The following is a 16288-nucleotide window of genomic DNA, read 5'->3' on the forward strand; positions in this document are numbered from 1 at the left end:
GCATATATTCTTCGGAGAAACGTCTATTCTGATAAAAAGAAAAAGTCTTTGCCCATTTTTAATTGGTTATTTTTGCATTGTAAGAGTTCTTTATGTGTTCTGAATAAAAGCCCAATATTAGGTACTTTTCCAATTCTGTGGATGGTCTTTTCACTTTCTTGATGGTATTGTTTGCAGCACGAAAGTTTAAAGTTTTGATATATTCCAATTTATTGATATTTTTGTCACTTGTGCTTTTGGAGTTCTACTGAAGTAATCATTGCCTAACCCAATGTCAGGAAGATTTATTCCTATGTTTTCTTCTAAGAATTTTGTAATTTTAATGCTTACATTTAGCTTTATAATCCATTTCAAGTTAATTTTGTTGTGTGGTGTAAGGAAGAGATCCAACTTCATTCTTTTCCATGTGGATACCCAGTTGTCCCTGCATCATCTGTTGACAGACTATTCTTTCTCCATTTTATTGTCTTGGCACCATTACTGAAAATTAAGTGACCATAAATATGAGGGTTTATTTCTGTACTCTCAATGTTATTCCATTTATTTATATGTCTAACCTTGTACATATACTGTCTTGATTACTGTAGCTCTGTAGTGAGATTTGATTTTGAAATTAAGAAGTGTGAGTCCTCCAATTATTTTATTTTTAAAGATTGTTTTGACTATTCTGGGCCCCTTGTAATTCCATATGAATTTTAGGTTTGACTTTTCCATTTATGCGAATAAACCAGCTGGGATTCTCATAAGGATTGCACTGAATCTGTGGGTCAATTGGGGAGTATTGTGATCTAAACAATATTAACTCTTCCAATCGATGAACATAGAGTGCCTTTATTTAGATTTTAAAAAATTTCTTTCAAAAATGTTTTTAGTTTTCAGTATAAAATTCTTATACTTCTTTTGTTAAATGTATTCCTAAGTATTTTATTCTTTTTGATGCTACTATAAATGAAATTGTTTTCAGATTGTTCATTGCTAGTGTATAGAAACAGAAGTGATTTTATATATCAGCCTTGTATCCTGAGACCTTGCTAAACTCATTTAGGCAGGTAGTTGTGAGCAATATGAGAAGAGCAAGAATGTGTCTGGGTTGGAAAAGAATGAATTGAGTAAATCAGGACTCGAATGATGGTTACTATGTACTGAGCCTGTTTGTGATAAGCTGGTGCTTCTCAACTTTTAATATGCACATGAATCTCCTGGGAGTCTAGTTAAAATGCAGACTATTATCATTGGGTTTCGAGTGGAGCCTGGGATTCTGCCTTTCTAACAAACAACCTCTTAGTATATAGCTGGTGGCTATCATTTATTATTTTTAAGCCACAACAACAGTCTTGTAAGATACATATTATTGTTTCCATTTTACAGATAAGAAAATGAACTCAGAAGTTGAGCAAATAACCCAGATTCATAGAATAAGAAGTAAGTTGCAGAATCAGGATTTGAACACAGTTCACTCCAATACCCAAACTGGGCTCTTTCCACTCTACTGCACTGGATATCTGGAATAGGAGGAGATCAGTTGGGATATCAATAATGTATGGATGGGGGGGACAAATAAGATTTTCAGGGTCAGAGGAGCTGCCTGGAGTATATTTGGGTCTAAATCTTGAGGTTATCTTGGAAAGCTGATCAGTGACTAAGAGTAAAGGTGTGAGACTGAACTATTAGGTAGAAGTCAGATGATACTAGTAGAGAGAACTCAAGATTGGAGGAGGTCTAGAAAGTGGCTCACCTCTGATCAGGATAGACTCCAGAACTGGACTCTGTATACTGCTGAGGTCTACACTTGAGATCATGCCTATTGTTGACTCTTCCTGAATTCTCGGTTATTGTATTGGGAATAATGAATGGTGTAGCATCAATGCTATCCCTGAGGGGCCAGCATAAGGGTTTAGGGATGTGGGTAAGGCTCTAATCATACGGTTACCTATGAAGGACTATGGATAGGTGACCAAATTCCTTTCCAATACTTTTCAGCAGAATATTTATTAGGGAATTTCCATGACCTTAGTCAAAACACGTGAGATAATTTTTTTTTTGTCCTTAGCACCTTTTATTGAAGTATGGCCCTTGATGACAATCTGGCAGGCATATCAATGTCAGCCAAGAAGGGAGTGGTGGAGGACACAAATGCAGAAACAATAAGATTCAGAAAAATAATAGCTTCACATGGGATAGATGACCCCCCCCAACATTTGTACAACAAACAAACACTGCTTCTTTCTCTATAGAAATTGCCCCCTGCCCCACCCCCCTCTAAAGACCTACTAATCTTCAAAGAATACAATATGCTGTTACAGAAATATTATTGGCATAGACAACTCCTTTGGCACAGAGGGAGACATCAAGCTCCAGACAGGAGGAAGTGGCCAGAAATGTGCCCAGCTTCCTCCATTTGGGGCCTGCTACTGGCAGAGCAGCACCTTTAAGGAGGCTGGGGTTAAGGCTGTGGCTCCGGTGCCCCTCGGCAGCTTTTTGGCACATGAGGTGAAATGGAAAACAGAACCTGAACCTGGCCTTGAAAGAGGCTTTTCATCTTTTCACCCTCTCCGTTCCTCAGCTTCCAGTCTCTCACTTTCTAGGGCTTTTTTTTTTTCAGTGTCTCTGTCCTTTCTCTTGGCTTCCCCTTGAGCATTTACTGCTCTACCCTGGCTGAGTCTGCAGCTGGTGGGACTCAAGGAGACTCAATTACCCAGAGCCCCTTACACTGATTCCTCTCTAAATTTCAACCACTGTGCTTACACATTACCCACTGTGGCCTGTACGGGGAAATCCCTTGCCCTGCCTTCCAAACTGCTACTCCCTGGCAGGCCTTGGTGGAGGGCTGAGCACAGGAAATGAGAACGGGCAAGAGATACTGCATCTCAAGTAATACCGGTGGCTTTGCAGTGCTATCACTCATGATGGGCCTGCCACGTCAGCATTGTGGGGCATCTGTGCCTGTCTGGTAGTTCACCTTTGCCGAGCTTCCCTGCTCAATATAGTATTAAGTGCTTTGGAAACTGTCCCTCCGTGTGAAAATGAGCATTCTTGTACTCTGATCCCAACTTTAAAATAATTGGAGGTGGGATAAGGAACACAAATAACAAAGTCAATAGTACTTTTAGTCTGATAAACTTAAAATACAATCATTCTAATGCTGACTAGAAAAGCCCAGACCATGGTCATGGTGTCCAGGTAAGTGGCTACTTTTTTCCCTGGGCTATATTCCCAAAAAGCTGTTCTGGCAAAAAAAAAAAAAAAAAAAAAATTAGAATGATGGGCTACATTGGCCTCATCCTCCCCAATACAGGACATCTCCGCCTGCTCACTGTTTAAGAGCTTGTTTACAAAAAAAAAAAAAAAAAAAAAGATGGCAACCACAGCCTCTATTCAAAGCATTCCCCCATCTCATGCAACCTTGGCTTAGGAAAACCTAGCCCTTTATAAGCCATCAGCCTTCCTGCATAGAGTAGAATCCTCCACTTGCTGGGAGAATGGCAGGTTGACATTTTAACAGTGGTTCTGACAGCAGCCGTGTACTAAGAGCATACTCAGGGCACCCCTCCCCACAGGACACCCTGCTGGCCAAGATTCTTCCATTGTTTCCAAATACAATGAAGAGGAAACGGAAGCTAGCAACCAGTATTTGTAGCAGCAGCAAAGTTCCTTGGCAAATTCTTTGGTTGAATGAGGCACCCCTGCTGCTACAGTTAACCTCCAAGGGCCCTGAGGAACTGAGCAGTAACTAGAAGCGATGCCAATGCCGGGTTGGCTGCACAGGGCTGTGCAATACCAAGCATGGGCCCCAGTTAGCAAGGAACAGAAGACTGAGCTGGGTAACAGGGCAGCATTTGGCCACAACTCCCTTCCTGCCATCACCCACCTGAGGGCTTTTCCAGGATAGAAACTGGCTACTGGTGGCCACAGCAGCAGCATTCATTATTTGTGTGCCTAAGATCCCGGCTGGATTATAACTTGCTCTGGGGGGCTGGCCCTGGCTGGAGCTTCCAGCTACCATGAATTTCGGTTCCTCGAGCCAGGCCACAGGATAAGAAAACAATTAGATAGAGGAGCTCTTCCTGAGCTCACCTCTATGCCTTCCTTAGCTTGGAAATGGTAGAGAAATGGGTGAACCTTTGTCCCTTTCAGATTTCTTTGGTTTCAAGAAAAAATAAGAAGCAGTTGAAGCCTGTTGGGGAACTCTAAGCTCATGGTCATCCAGACTTCAAGGGAAGTATATGGCCAGGCCACAGTGGGGAAACTCTGAGTTCAAAGTGAGAACTCCTTCCTTAGACACTTGTTAGCTATGGTGGGAAGAATTCAAGGCCCTGGCACTTGCTTACCTAGCCATGGTGAATTCAGGCTGATCTGCAGACAATGCTTTCCTTCTGGGCTAACTTTTCCCTCTCCAACTCCCCTCTTCTTACCTTATTAGTTAAAAAAGAAAAAAAAAAACATCAAGACATAAAAATAAATAAAATCAAAAGGCCATTTAAAATATAACAACAACCCCCTCCCCCCAATAATAAAACATGTATCCAGAAGTCAGCTTTAGTAGAGCTATTCATGGCCCATAGTGTGAAGCCCTTAGGGTAGGCACCTGTAACTCCCAGCAGTGAGAAGGCAAGATGAAACAGGAAGTGGTAGGCCAAAGTCTTAGGACAGGAGGAGGGCCACACTAGCTGGGGCTGAAGATAGGCCTCCTCCCCCTCAACTAGATAATGGGGAAGGCAGGGGTAGAGCCAGTTTGTTTAAGCATAGCTCCTTCTAGCAGGGTATCAGGCGATTCCCAACCTTTGCTCACATTCTGTTAAATGTCATTTCTCCTTCTGTGCTTCCTACTGCAAAGCTGGGGTGAGGCCCTGAAGCTGGTGGTAGGTGAATGCCCTCAAGACAGCCAGATCTCTGTGGGAAATGGCTGGGCCACGAGCCCTGGGGAAGAGTGGAGCTGCACAGGCAACTTCTCTCTGAGAGAGACTTCAAAGGCTGATGATGGTGTGGGTGGGTGGCTGAGTACATGATGTTCCTGGTGTCCTAGTACAAAGAATAATGAAGGCACTTTGTTGGTCCTGTGTGTGGTGAATGCCTGGCCGTGCAAACTGGGAAGGAGAGTGTGGTTGTATGAGCACACTTTGCTGCAGCTCCTGCTTCTTGCTTCTACTCCCTTGGGTAGAAGCTTGGGGCCTCCCCAGGTCCTCTTAGCTGGTTGGGAACACTGCTAGCTTAAGGGGCAGTGAGAGACATCCAGGGTAGAGAATATGGAACAAACTGCTAACTAACTAACTGTTATCTACTTGCTAACAAAGTGCTAACAAGGATTGAAAGCGCTTCCCATTATGGCGGGGCAGGGATGGTGTAGGCAGTCTGCTGGTGGAATTAGAAATTACTGGGCCCCAGGAGTAGGCTCTCCCTGAGACATTTGAGTTGCTCTTCCCCGAGCTTGATCTTCTCTTCCAGCTCTCGCTGTTCAATGATGAGAGCAGATTTCATCTTCACAAAGTGCTGGTAGTCTTGGAGCTGGTCCTGAGGCAGATAGCGGGAGACCATACCGAACACCAGCTTCTCCCGGCGCTCCATGTGCTCCTTCAGCTCCTTGGCATCTGCCAACTGCCCTGTCAGCTGCTGCTTCTTCTCTATCAGCACCAACTGGGGAAGCAGAAGACCAATAAGGGCTATATCCCAATGACCAGTCATCTGCCCGACCCAGTGCTCCACCAGTGATGCTCCCACAAAGCCACTAGCCCCTCTGCTCAGTGATCAGTCCTAGATTTCTTGCCCTGAAGTCCACCTTCATGCAAAAGCCTTTCTTTCCTGTAGCAAGGGGAGGATAAACATGACAGCAATTCTGGATGGGGGATGAGCAATCACCTCTTTCTATCGCTAAACTGTTGTTAATCTGTGGACCACCACTGGGATTGGGGTGGGGGAAGGCTCTGACAAAGCCAGCTCGTACACCTTCCATCTGGTAAAAAAAAACCATCGCTGTGACGATGCTTTCAAAACAGTGTGTGTCTCTGTGTGAGTGTGTGTGTGTGTGTGTGTGTGTGTATCCATGTGTGTATGCACAAGCATATGTGCCTTTCACTGTGGGTTCAAATTTGTATCCAAGAACCACTTGGATAGAAAAAGGTAATGCCATTTGGGTTCAGGAATTACGCAGAGTGTCCCAACCTATGAAATTGACAGACTTCCAATCTCAACTACTTGCTACTATTACTACTACTACTACTGGCAGCTAGCAATGATTTAGTGTTTATCTTGTTCCAGGCTCTGTTTTAAGTCATTAACATGGATTATCCAATTTAAGTTTCACAACCCCATGAGGTAGGTAGTGTGTTTACCCTATTTTTGAAGGGATGGAGGCAGAGCGAGGTTAAGTGAATTGCCCACAATCACACAGTTACTTAGTGGTAAAGCCAGAATTTCCACTTAAAAGCCAGTGCCCACATTCTTCACACTATGCTCTGAAGCCTCCAGACTAGCCAAACTTGAAAGAGGGATCCCTGGGAAGAAGCAGATGGCACTTCCCTCCATCCACACCCTGGAGATCTCAACCCTACCTTCTCCTGGTTGGCCTCTGAATCGATGCTGTTGAGAGCATTTTCCACACGGGCTAGTCGACCAGAGAGTGACAGCAACAGGTTGACTACTTTGTCCAGGTCCCCAATAAACAAACGGTATTTTTCAAACTCATTGGATTTGCAGACGGCTTTTAGGTTGGTCTCCACCTCCTCCCCAAGGGCAGAATTGGCAGTGATGTCCTCCAGCAATCCTCGCTGGGCCTCCTGCAGGACAGAAAGTTTTCTGCCAATGCTTTCGATGAGCTGAATCTAGGAGAAATAAACAGGAGAAGCAAAGGATGAGAATGGGGACTGACAGAAACGGATCTGTGCCTGGAACCTCTGTTTTGAGATCTAAATAACCAATGGCGGGCTCTACCCTAGTCACTGGAAACAAAGGAAACCTGAGCAAGTCGTGAGCAATTCCAGTTTTCTGGACAGGCACCTTCTTTCCCATCTCTTCAGATCTGCTAGGAATCTCTGTCACCACCAAACTTCTTGGCATTAGATGAGTGGTACCCATTGGCTAGTTCTCGTTTGCCAAATGTAACTTACTAAATACTTGCTGAGGCTATTTAATAAACAGGAATGCTTGTGAGAGCATAGGTAAGAAAAGCACTACCATCAAGTGTTTGCCTATTACTTCATTCATTCTCCTTCAATCCATTTCAGTACCTCTGATGTTGATGACACCGTGCTAGATCTTCCCCCACTCAGCTTGGCTTTTGAGGGCTTTTGGATAAAAGTGTGAGTCCTGGAGTCACAATGACTAGGTTTGACTGCTAGCTCTGCCACTTCCTAGCTGTGTGACCTTAGGTGAATTTCTTTATGGAGTTTTACTTTCTTTATCTGCAGAATGGGGTAACTGCAGTACCTACTTCACTGAATTGTAATAAGGGTTCAATGAGATAATGCATGCCAAGGGTTTAGCACAGACTAAGTGCTCAATAGAAGCAGCTGCTATGATTATGATTCAGTCTGGCCTCACCCTACCATTCTAATCTCACTCCTCACAACCTCTGAGGATTAGCCCCTCATGCTGTGTTCACAACACTCATTCTTATATTCCTGATTTGCTTATGCAGTTCTGCCAGCTCTTTATCTCTTCCTTCACTTTGGCTATTCCCATTCTTTCTTCAGAGCCCAGCTTTGCCCCTACCCTCCCTGCTGGAAGCCCCTGCCCCCATAACTCCTCTCTCAATGATCTTTTTCTTTTCTAAACTCTCCAGTCTTTTAGACTGAGAACCCTTGAGTGTAATTTGAGGTTGTTCACTTTCTGTTTCCTGTGTGTGCATCTGATCCCTCTCCTACTACTGACTGTAAGTTTCTCAAGGGAAGGACTGCTTGTGTCTTCTGATTTGTCTCCCCTATAGGTGTAACCAGTTGTGGGACTGCACTCACAGGAAGGTAGTGTGGTAGAGTGGAGTTTTAGAGTCAGAGATGCCTGGATTCCAATTCCACCTCCTCCAAACTGTGTGACCTTGGGCAAGATACCCAATCCCACTGAGACTTCTGTCTCCTCATCTGTAAATTGGAGAAGTGCCCCCCACCAACCCTCCATTGTTGTGAGGGTTAGATGAGATCATAGAAGTAAAGTACTTGGTATTGTGCCTGGCACATTAAGTACTCAATATATGTATATTGATGCTGTTACTACTACTACTACTTCTATTACTACTACTACCACCACCACCACCACCACCACCACCACCACCACCACCACCACCACCACCTGGCACTCTGAGCTAATGGATACCTGTCTAGCTGCAAGGTCCTGACAAGAATAGACCTGTCCCAGGTTGCTCCCAGCCTTTGCAGTCAGTATTGCATTATGGTCAATGGCATGGACTCTAGCGCCAGACTACCTGGGTTTGAACCCCGGCTCTGCCACAAAGCAATGGTGTAAACTTGAGCAAGTTACTCAACCTCTCTGTGCCTCAATTTCACCATCTAAAAGATGGGGTAACAATATTACTTACCTCATAGTGTTGTTATGAGAATGAAATGAGTTAATACATACTACATGCTTAGACTAGTGTCTTCTATATAGGAAGTATGCTTCAGTGTTTTATTACTATTCCTGCTCAGGCACTCTGGGAGTATAAGCTTGTAGTTATGTAGAGTATGTTCTTTTCTCGTCCTTTATTTAGAGATGTCCGAGGTGACAAAGGACAAGGGAGCCTGCTCTGGGTCTGGGCCAGGTGTCATAATTCAGAACTGGTCAAAAGTCAGGAGCTCACCATGATCTTAGTGTAAAGTGTAATAGGTTTACATTTAGGGAAATTTCCAAAATCCACTGGAAATTAAGGATCAATGATATGAACGAGGCAACACAATTAGATGCCAAGAAGCTCCAAGTTATATCCGCACCCTCTGCTTTCCCAAACAAAACTCAGTGCCAGGGACAAGGGAGGGCTGGGGGCCAAATGATCAACTTGGAAAATCACCTACCTACCCCCAGCTCTTAGGTCCCATAGATCTGGAAGGAAGAAAGTGGACAGAGCCCTTTGTTTCTCAGCACTTGGGCTTTATAACCTGAACTTCAACTCTGGGGAAAGGGTAGTGGATAGAGCTGTAGAGTCATCACAGACCCAGCTAGAGCTGAGTGGCTTTTCTGGGATATTACAAATTGGTGACCTTCCTCACCTATTTTCCTCAGAGACCAAAACTGTCTTAGCCCACCCACAATCACTTCAAGTCACTATCTGCTGTTCTGTGCTTTGCCATTTCTGATCATGTCTCTCTTCTCCTCATCAGACATTTATTAGGTTTGCTCCTAATAAAAAAATCCTGAGTGAGCCAGGAGCAGCCCTGTCATACTTAGGAAACATGGAATCCAAGGAAGCAGGCACCTGGATCAATAAAACTTTGATGCCACCATGCTTCCTATTCTTTCCCTGACATTTTGCTTCAGATTGGAAAGTGGTGGGGGTCTCTTGCAAATGGCCTTGAGCTTTTGTACAGGTCATGTCCTGAATAAGAAATATGGGCAGAAGAGCAATTTGCATTGAGTTCAGATGTCTACAAAGTGGTAAATTGGGCCTTTGAGGTTGCCATGGAAACCCTATTTGCTTATGAAATAAAAGGGGTAAGTGCAGGGAGGGCAAAGTGATTCCAGGAATTTGATTAGAAACCCAGGCTAGTGGTACTTAGAGGAAGAAAGGGGAGGCTTCAGAACAACATCATCTCCATTTATCTATTTTAGTACTTTTAAGAGATGATTGACTATCCTTGCAAATAAATATTAAAGTTGACTGGCCTATAATTTTTCCTTTTCTTTCTTGGCCAGTCTGCTCTCTCTTTGAAAGTTACACAGAATAAAATCAATGGCTGCCATTGGTTAGAGCTCACTGGCAAAAACTCTGATGTGCCTTGGGTAGCGAGTTACTTACAAGGCTGGCTTATTTCAGAGTAGAAAGTCAGACAGTCTTGACTTTGAGTCCTAGATCAACACTTAGTCTGTAACCCTGGGCAATCTGGTCCTCTCAACTGGTAAAAAGAAGACAGTAATGTCTATCTTATAGAGTTGGTTTTAGGATTTGAGAGACACTGTGATGATGATGATGATGATGATGATGATGATGATGATTATTATACTATTATTACTATTATTGACTGGATCAAAAAGAGACTGGAGTTGCATTTGTGAGAAACCCAGACAGGCTATTTGATTTCCATATTGAAAATACAGGAATGCACCAAGATATTCTGGAGAGTGTAGAGGGCAGGTCAACCTCCAGACACACTCAAGCTAAATGCAGTAAATCTCTAAGGCATGCCAAAAACTTCACCTTTTTTTGAGCCAGTTCGTGGTCAATTTCCTCCTCTCCGAGGCCCATCTCTGCCATCTCGGGTTGGTCTTTCAACTTGTTCAGCAGCTCTGCTTTGGCCACAGAAATATTGTAATAAGCTGAATAAGAGGTAGGGATCCCTGGGGCACCCTGAGGAGGTGAGAAGTGCTGAAACTCTTGTCTGTGGAAACAAAAAATGACCATTTGAGCACCTCTGTTGACAGCCTGCTGACCTTTCTGCTTCTTAATTTCCCCATTTATAAAATGGGACCCTGCTTCACCAAGGAGTTATAAAATAAGGAAATAATGGATGGGGAGGCACTGTTCAAACATAAACAGGCCATGTGAAGGCTCTCTAGAAACCAAGTCAAGGCCAACTTTAAGAACTTAGAAGGCTATTTCTACATCCCTGACTTCCACAGCTGGGGGGACTTCTTTAGAGATCAGTGGGTTTGGTCATTAACACCCCAATAAAATCCAGAAAAAACTAGCAGGCGCCTAAAGTTCCAGGCTTCTGATCATCAATGATTCCCCTTGGTTCAGGGTCCCAGTATATGGATCCCGCGGGAGGGGCTAGGTGGTAGGGACATGTCTGAGACCTTAGCTATTTGTCCTCTAAGACTGTTGGGCTCCATCCTACCCATCCTGGATGCCAGCCCGACCTGGCTCTATCTAGTCTGCTTGCTTACAAAGGCACCCCATGGCTTTCCTGGACACGCTCATCATTTCGCCTTTCCTGGTGGCGCCACTCCTGCTTGAAATAACCCCTCCACTGCATCTCTCCCACAGCAAAGAGGTCACCCATGACCTCAGCAGTGGTCACCGTGTTGGAGGCTGAGTTTAGCACCCCTGCCAGAGAGACTTGTCACGGCCCACCACATCTCTCATGAACTCTTCTGAGATTGCCTGAGGTGGGGCAGGCCTTTGGCCTGAGAAGGGATAACATCTCTCAACTTCTGGCATATCCCCAATGGTCCCAGCCTCCTCCATGGTTGCAGAATGAAATGGGGGGAAATGGAACCAGTGGTGCCCAGGGGCTTGACCAGTGTAACAGCAGACCCTGTTGTCTTGGGTTCACTGAAGCCTGCGGGGTTGAGGTGCTGCTTCTCGGAGCCCCAGCCCATGAAAGAGAACTGCTCCTCAGGAAAGAAGTAGCTCTGGCTCCATGCTGGCTTAGGTTTGGACTCTTCTGCCATCAAAGCTTCTGGTCTGATGTGAGGAAAGAAATGAAATGCTTCAATGTTAGGGTTCAGTGATGGAGGGGCAAATAATTCCGCCTATGGTTTACGTAAGGGGGAGACCCACCCCCACTATGTTCTTGTTGCCTCCCAGCCATCCCTACCCTCCACCTGTCTGTGTCACTGCCCCTTCACTAACCTCTAGCTGTTTGAAAGGAAAAATAGGAGAAACTCATTAGTCATTTTTGCAGCTATTTGCAGCTCTTAGATAAAGGTCAAAAATAATGGGTAAAAGGCTCCACAGCTATTTACTGATTCATGCTATGCTGTCTCCTAATTCATCACACAAAAGAAATTTGGGCATGCCAATATTGTTCATCCTAGGTATTCATTTTACATGTAGGTTTTTAAGCTGATAGCACTGATAAAAGAGCACTACTAGCTAACATTCACATAGTGCTTACTATGCCCAGGAGCTGTCCTAAGATATATGTGTGTGTGTGTAAATGTAGACATAAAATGTAATGCTCATGACAACCATTTTATGGATAAGGAACATGAGGCACTGAGAGGTAAAGTGACTTTCCCGGGATCACGACAGTAAATGGCAGACCTGTGATTTAGACCTAGGTGACCTAACTCCAGAATCTGTGCTTTTAGCCACTATACTATACTGCCAAAGGGTCAACTTGACATCACATAAAACCCTGAGTGTAAGGAATTTTCTGGCTGGACTGTATCTATGTTAGCAGAGAAGAGAGAACATTCTGGAGGAAATATAAATGTATGAATTTAGGGAATTCCTACCTATAAGAAAAATATTTAGGGGCATGTGTGCGAGTTGAAAGTTAGAAAGTACTGAAAGAAAGCACAGAATTTTTTTTAAAAAAAGGATGTGGCTTTCTGTCAATTATATCTCAATAAAACTGGAGAAAAATTTTGAAAAAGGATGTGCTAATTAGAGACTCAGTTTCCTAGCAGACATGGCCCTGTACTATATTATAGTGTATCATATCAGGCACTGCGTTCTAGAGCTCCTTTCCTCATACTCTCCATTAATAAGGCAGAGGTTATAGGAGATCCATGAGAACATAATTTGACCTTGATAATGAACTCTGTTGCAAAAATAAGATTCCTTCTCCAGAGCACTGAGAGAAAATGCATAGAGTCCATAAAGCAAACTATACCTGTAATTGAATCAGAGTTATCAGATTTAACCAATGCTCAATAATTCCACTCACCTGCTTCTACATGTATCCTGACATTTTGTAACTAAAGAGTATGTGGGTTACAGAGAGACACTAGTTCAACGTGGCTGAAATTAGGATGTCTTTTTTTTTTTTTTTTGCATTTTAGATTCAAAATATTACACATCTACTTGCCCTTAACACTACTTTCCCTTACAAAACCTTAAAGGCACTTCCTGCTGGGTAGAACCCTGTGCTCTCTGAGGGTCTGGAATAGGATCTTCTTGAGGAGCCCAGAGATCCTGGGGTGATGTAGTTGGCACAGTGAGCCAGACTATCTGGGTTCTGGCTACCTGTGATCTTCTGCAACTTAATTTATATCCCTGTGCCTCACTTTTCTCATCTAAAAACTGTAGGAAACTAATGGTATCTATTTCATAGGCTTGTTGTAAAGATTAAATCAGTCAATACACAAATGTGCTTAGAACAATACTTGGCACATAGTAAAGAGGCAAAAAATATTAGCTATGTCGGGAATGATGTTTTTCCTTAAATCTCCATCACTCAAAGAAGCATCTATAATTGATTTTTTGCAGCCACAAGCCAGGCTTGTGTGCAAACAAATGTTTCCCCTTGCATCCCATAGTCATTAAGAAAAAAAAAAATCTGTGGAACAAGTTACAAGATCTCTAGTAATAGCAATTTCCTTCTCTCTGGACAAGGTGCCAAGATGAATGGAGGTACATAAAGAAGGAAGGACTAGGAGGCTGAAAGGGGTAAGCCTGGGGCCTGTAACTACTACCTCTGGTACACATTGCCTTCTAGGGGGCAGGAGGTCTAAGTAAAGGCCTGGCTACTGCAGGAACCAGATCTCCCTGAGAGAGGCTGCCTAGGATGGCAAAAGAAGCATGGATTTTGGAGTAAGATCTGGCTTTGAGTCTTTTCTGTGTAATTCTGAGTTAGGTAGTCCCTTATTTTACTCAGCTCTAGTTTCCGCATCTGTCAAATGGGGATAATAATGGCCCATAGGGCCGTTGGGAGAATTCAATGAAATAATAGATATAAAATGACTAGCAGTGTCTGCCACATATCAAATGCTTAATACGTGATCATTCATTCATTTATTCATTCTTTCTTCAGAAATAGTAAGTGCCTACTATGTGCTAGGTTGCCTTCCCTTCTCTCTGCTGTGATAGGTAACAATCCACAGTCACTTTCCACAAATGTTTTCTAGTTACAATAAGAATACTCTCCAGCTAGATGGGCAGCTTGAGAAGCAGCCACTAGGGATCTGACAAGAAATTCTCATAGTGTCTGGGAGCCAGGCCCTGTAAGTGCTGTGCCTGTGGCACCTTAGGCTGGAAAACTTGTCAACTAGCTCCAGATAGCCAAGTAATGGATTTGTCCGTCAGTAAAAGACACAATAACAAGGTACTTCTAATAGCAACAAGTCTCAGGCAAGTTCCTTCTGTAAAGGTATTTAAAGAAAGCACTGAAAGGATAGACACCTGCCCCTCATCCCCATCCCCAGCAGAGAGTGGGTGGAGCTCTCTGCAGGAGGATTGGCAGAGCCGAAAGCCAAAGCTCTTTTGTTTTGGAGCAAAGAGGACAACCACACATTGTGGGGCACGCCAATGAGCATTGGCACAGTGAAGGGAACAGTTCTGTGGCCAGAGTACACTCCTTCTTCGGCCTCTCTGCCCAGACAGCTGACCCTGTCAACTACCACTTTTGGTACTACCATTTGCCCACTGAAGCAAATGCAAAGAGGCAGAGGAAACAAGGGTGGGGGTGATGGAGAAAGTGGAAGATGAAAAGAATGCCTTTGGCTGTTGTAAGGAATGGTCAGGGCATAAAGCATCCAACCCCAGGAACACCTTTGATGCTGGGGGTGGGGGAAGAGGTTAGAAGCTCAGACAGATCCTAGAGCAGAGGCAGGTCAGGTTGTGAGCTGGCCTCTTGTTCTAGAGAGCAAGCAGCAGAAAAGGCAGAAAAGGACCTGAGCCAGGCTTCTGGAAAAGGCCACAAGGCAATAAGGGTTTAATGCCTTATTGCTCAGGGGCCAGAAACTGATGCATACCTTAAAGACAAACTAGAAAAAAATAAATATAGTACCTTGATAGTGATATTTAGGGATAAGAACATCAATGACATTTACTGAGTACCTACTATGTGCTAAGTATGGGGCTATGTCTTTTACGTGGGTTATCCTCATAGTCACAACAACCATGTATCATCATGCCCATTTTCCAGGTGAGAAAACTGAGGCTGGAAATAGTTTAATTGACCAGCCCAAGGTCACGCAGCTGGCAAATGGTGAAGGTGGAATTCAAACTCATGCTGCCACCTCTTCAGGGACCTAACGTCTTTCATAAGCACTTACTTGGGGGAATCAGTGGTCTCCTGCTCTGATGTTCTCCAAAGCCCACCAATGCCATAATAGCAAGGGGGCAGAGCCTTCTCAGCTTGAGATCCCAAATGGCCCCTTACTGGAGGCAGGAAATCGCTGGAATGGAGAGCAAAAGACTCTTGCTCTGCTGGAAGGCTTTGTGAGCTCTGCCTTGAAGCCTCCAGGTGGCCAAAGCCCAGCGGTTGGGGCTGCTCCAGGACCTCCTCAGGATTGAGGGCACTGGAACCAGTGGTTTCTGAACTGAAATACTGGGGTGGCAACTCTTCCTCCTCCCCCTCCTCCTCCTCCTCCACCCCCTCTTCCTCTTCTTCCTCTTCCTCCTCCTCTTCCTCCTCCTCTTGCTGCTGCTTTTGCTGCTTCTGCTGCTGTTGCTGCTGCTGCTGGGCTGCACGAAAGAGCCTGTACTTCTCCCAGTTGGGAGGAGGAGGGCGAGGAGGAGGAAAGGCCTTCTTCCTGGCACCCAGAGGATCTGGCTGGATCTCATCAACTCTGGTAAAGAGCTCCTTCCTATGCTGCCCCCAGGCCCGGGAGCTCTGAGGATCCAAGCTGATGTGGCTCTCTGAGAAGGCCCGGCTGCGCAGTGGGCGGGGCATGGAGGCTAGGGAGCTCTCCTCTTCATAAACGGAGGTTTCCTCTGGTTTTTTTGAGGAGTGCTTGAAGTCTCCAAGGAGGTCAAGAGAAGAGATTGCTCGGTAGCTTGACAAGTCCAGTGCTGGGTTCTCAAAGCAAGGATGGAAGGGGGTTGCCCATGAAAAGCTAGCCTTGGAATGAGCCATTTCCCTGCAAAACAGCAGATAAAGGTTGTATAAAGCAAGCACGTTGCAGATGGTCCCATAATTTTGGATAACATCATTTACATAAAATTTAAAATGGCCGCAAAACAATATAATATGGGTAGTAAGTGTAGTAATAATGATATATGATATATAATATTGATAGCTAACACTTACTGAGTGCATACTAAGTGCCAGACACTGTTTTAAGTGCTTTCCATGTCTTAACTTATTTAATGCTCACAATAACCCTAGGAAGTAGCTATTATTATTGTCCTGATTTTATAGCTGGGGAAACTGAGGCATGGGCAGGTTAAGTCATTGCTCAGGGTCATAAAGCTGGTAAGTGGCAGAGCTAGGATTTGAACATGGAGAGTCTAGCTCCAAAGTCTGGATATACACAC

The 16288-nt window shown here is 44.3% G+C and overlaps 1 protein-coding gene across 2 annotated transcripts in view; it reads right to left on the reverse strand.

Annotated features, from left to right (window-relative positions):
* Positions 1-2041: 2041 nt before the first annotated feature.
* The window catches only part of SHROOM4 (shroom family member 4), a 204446-nt gene continuing 190199 nt past the window's right edge, over positions 2042-16288 (reverse strand). Inside the window, exons 6-10 of one of the 2 annotated variants that reach the window (XM_061178348.1) lie at positions 15085-15891; positions 11396-11545; positions 10337-10517; positions 6546-6815; positions 2042-5631 (exon numbers count right to left, since the gene is read on the reverse strand). In XM_061178348.1, coding sequence (XP_061034331.1) covers positions 5362-5631; positions 6546-6815; positions 10337-10517; positions 11396-11545; positions 15085-15891 — 1678 coding nt within the window. In that variant the 3' untranslated portion in view covers positions 2042-5361. The remainder of the gene's footprint in view (positions 5632-6545; positions 6816-10336; positions 10518-11395; positions 11546-15084; positions 15892-16288) is intronic. The other variant, XM_061178349.1, reaches the window with a different exon arrangement.

The sequence above is a fragment of the Eubalaena glacialis genome, chromosome X (genome assembly GCF_028564815.1).
Source record: "Eubalaena glacialis isolate mEubGla1 chromosome X, mEubGla1.1.hap2.+ XY, whole genome shotgun sequence".
Taxonomy (NCBI): domain Eukaryota; kingdom Metazoa; phylum Chordata; class Mammalia; order Artiodactyla; family Balaenidae; genus Eubalaena; species Eubalaena glacialis.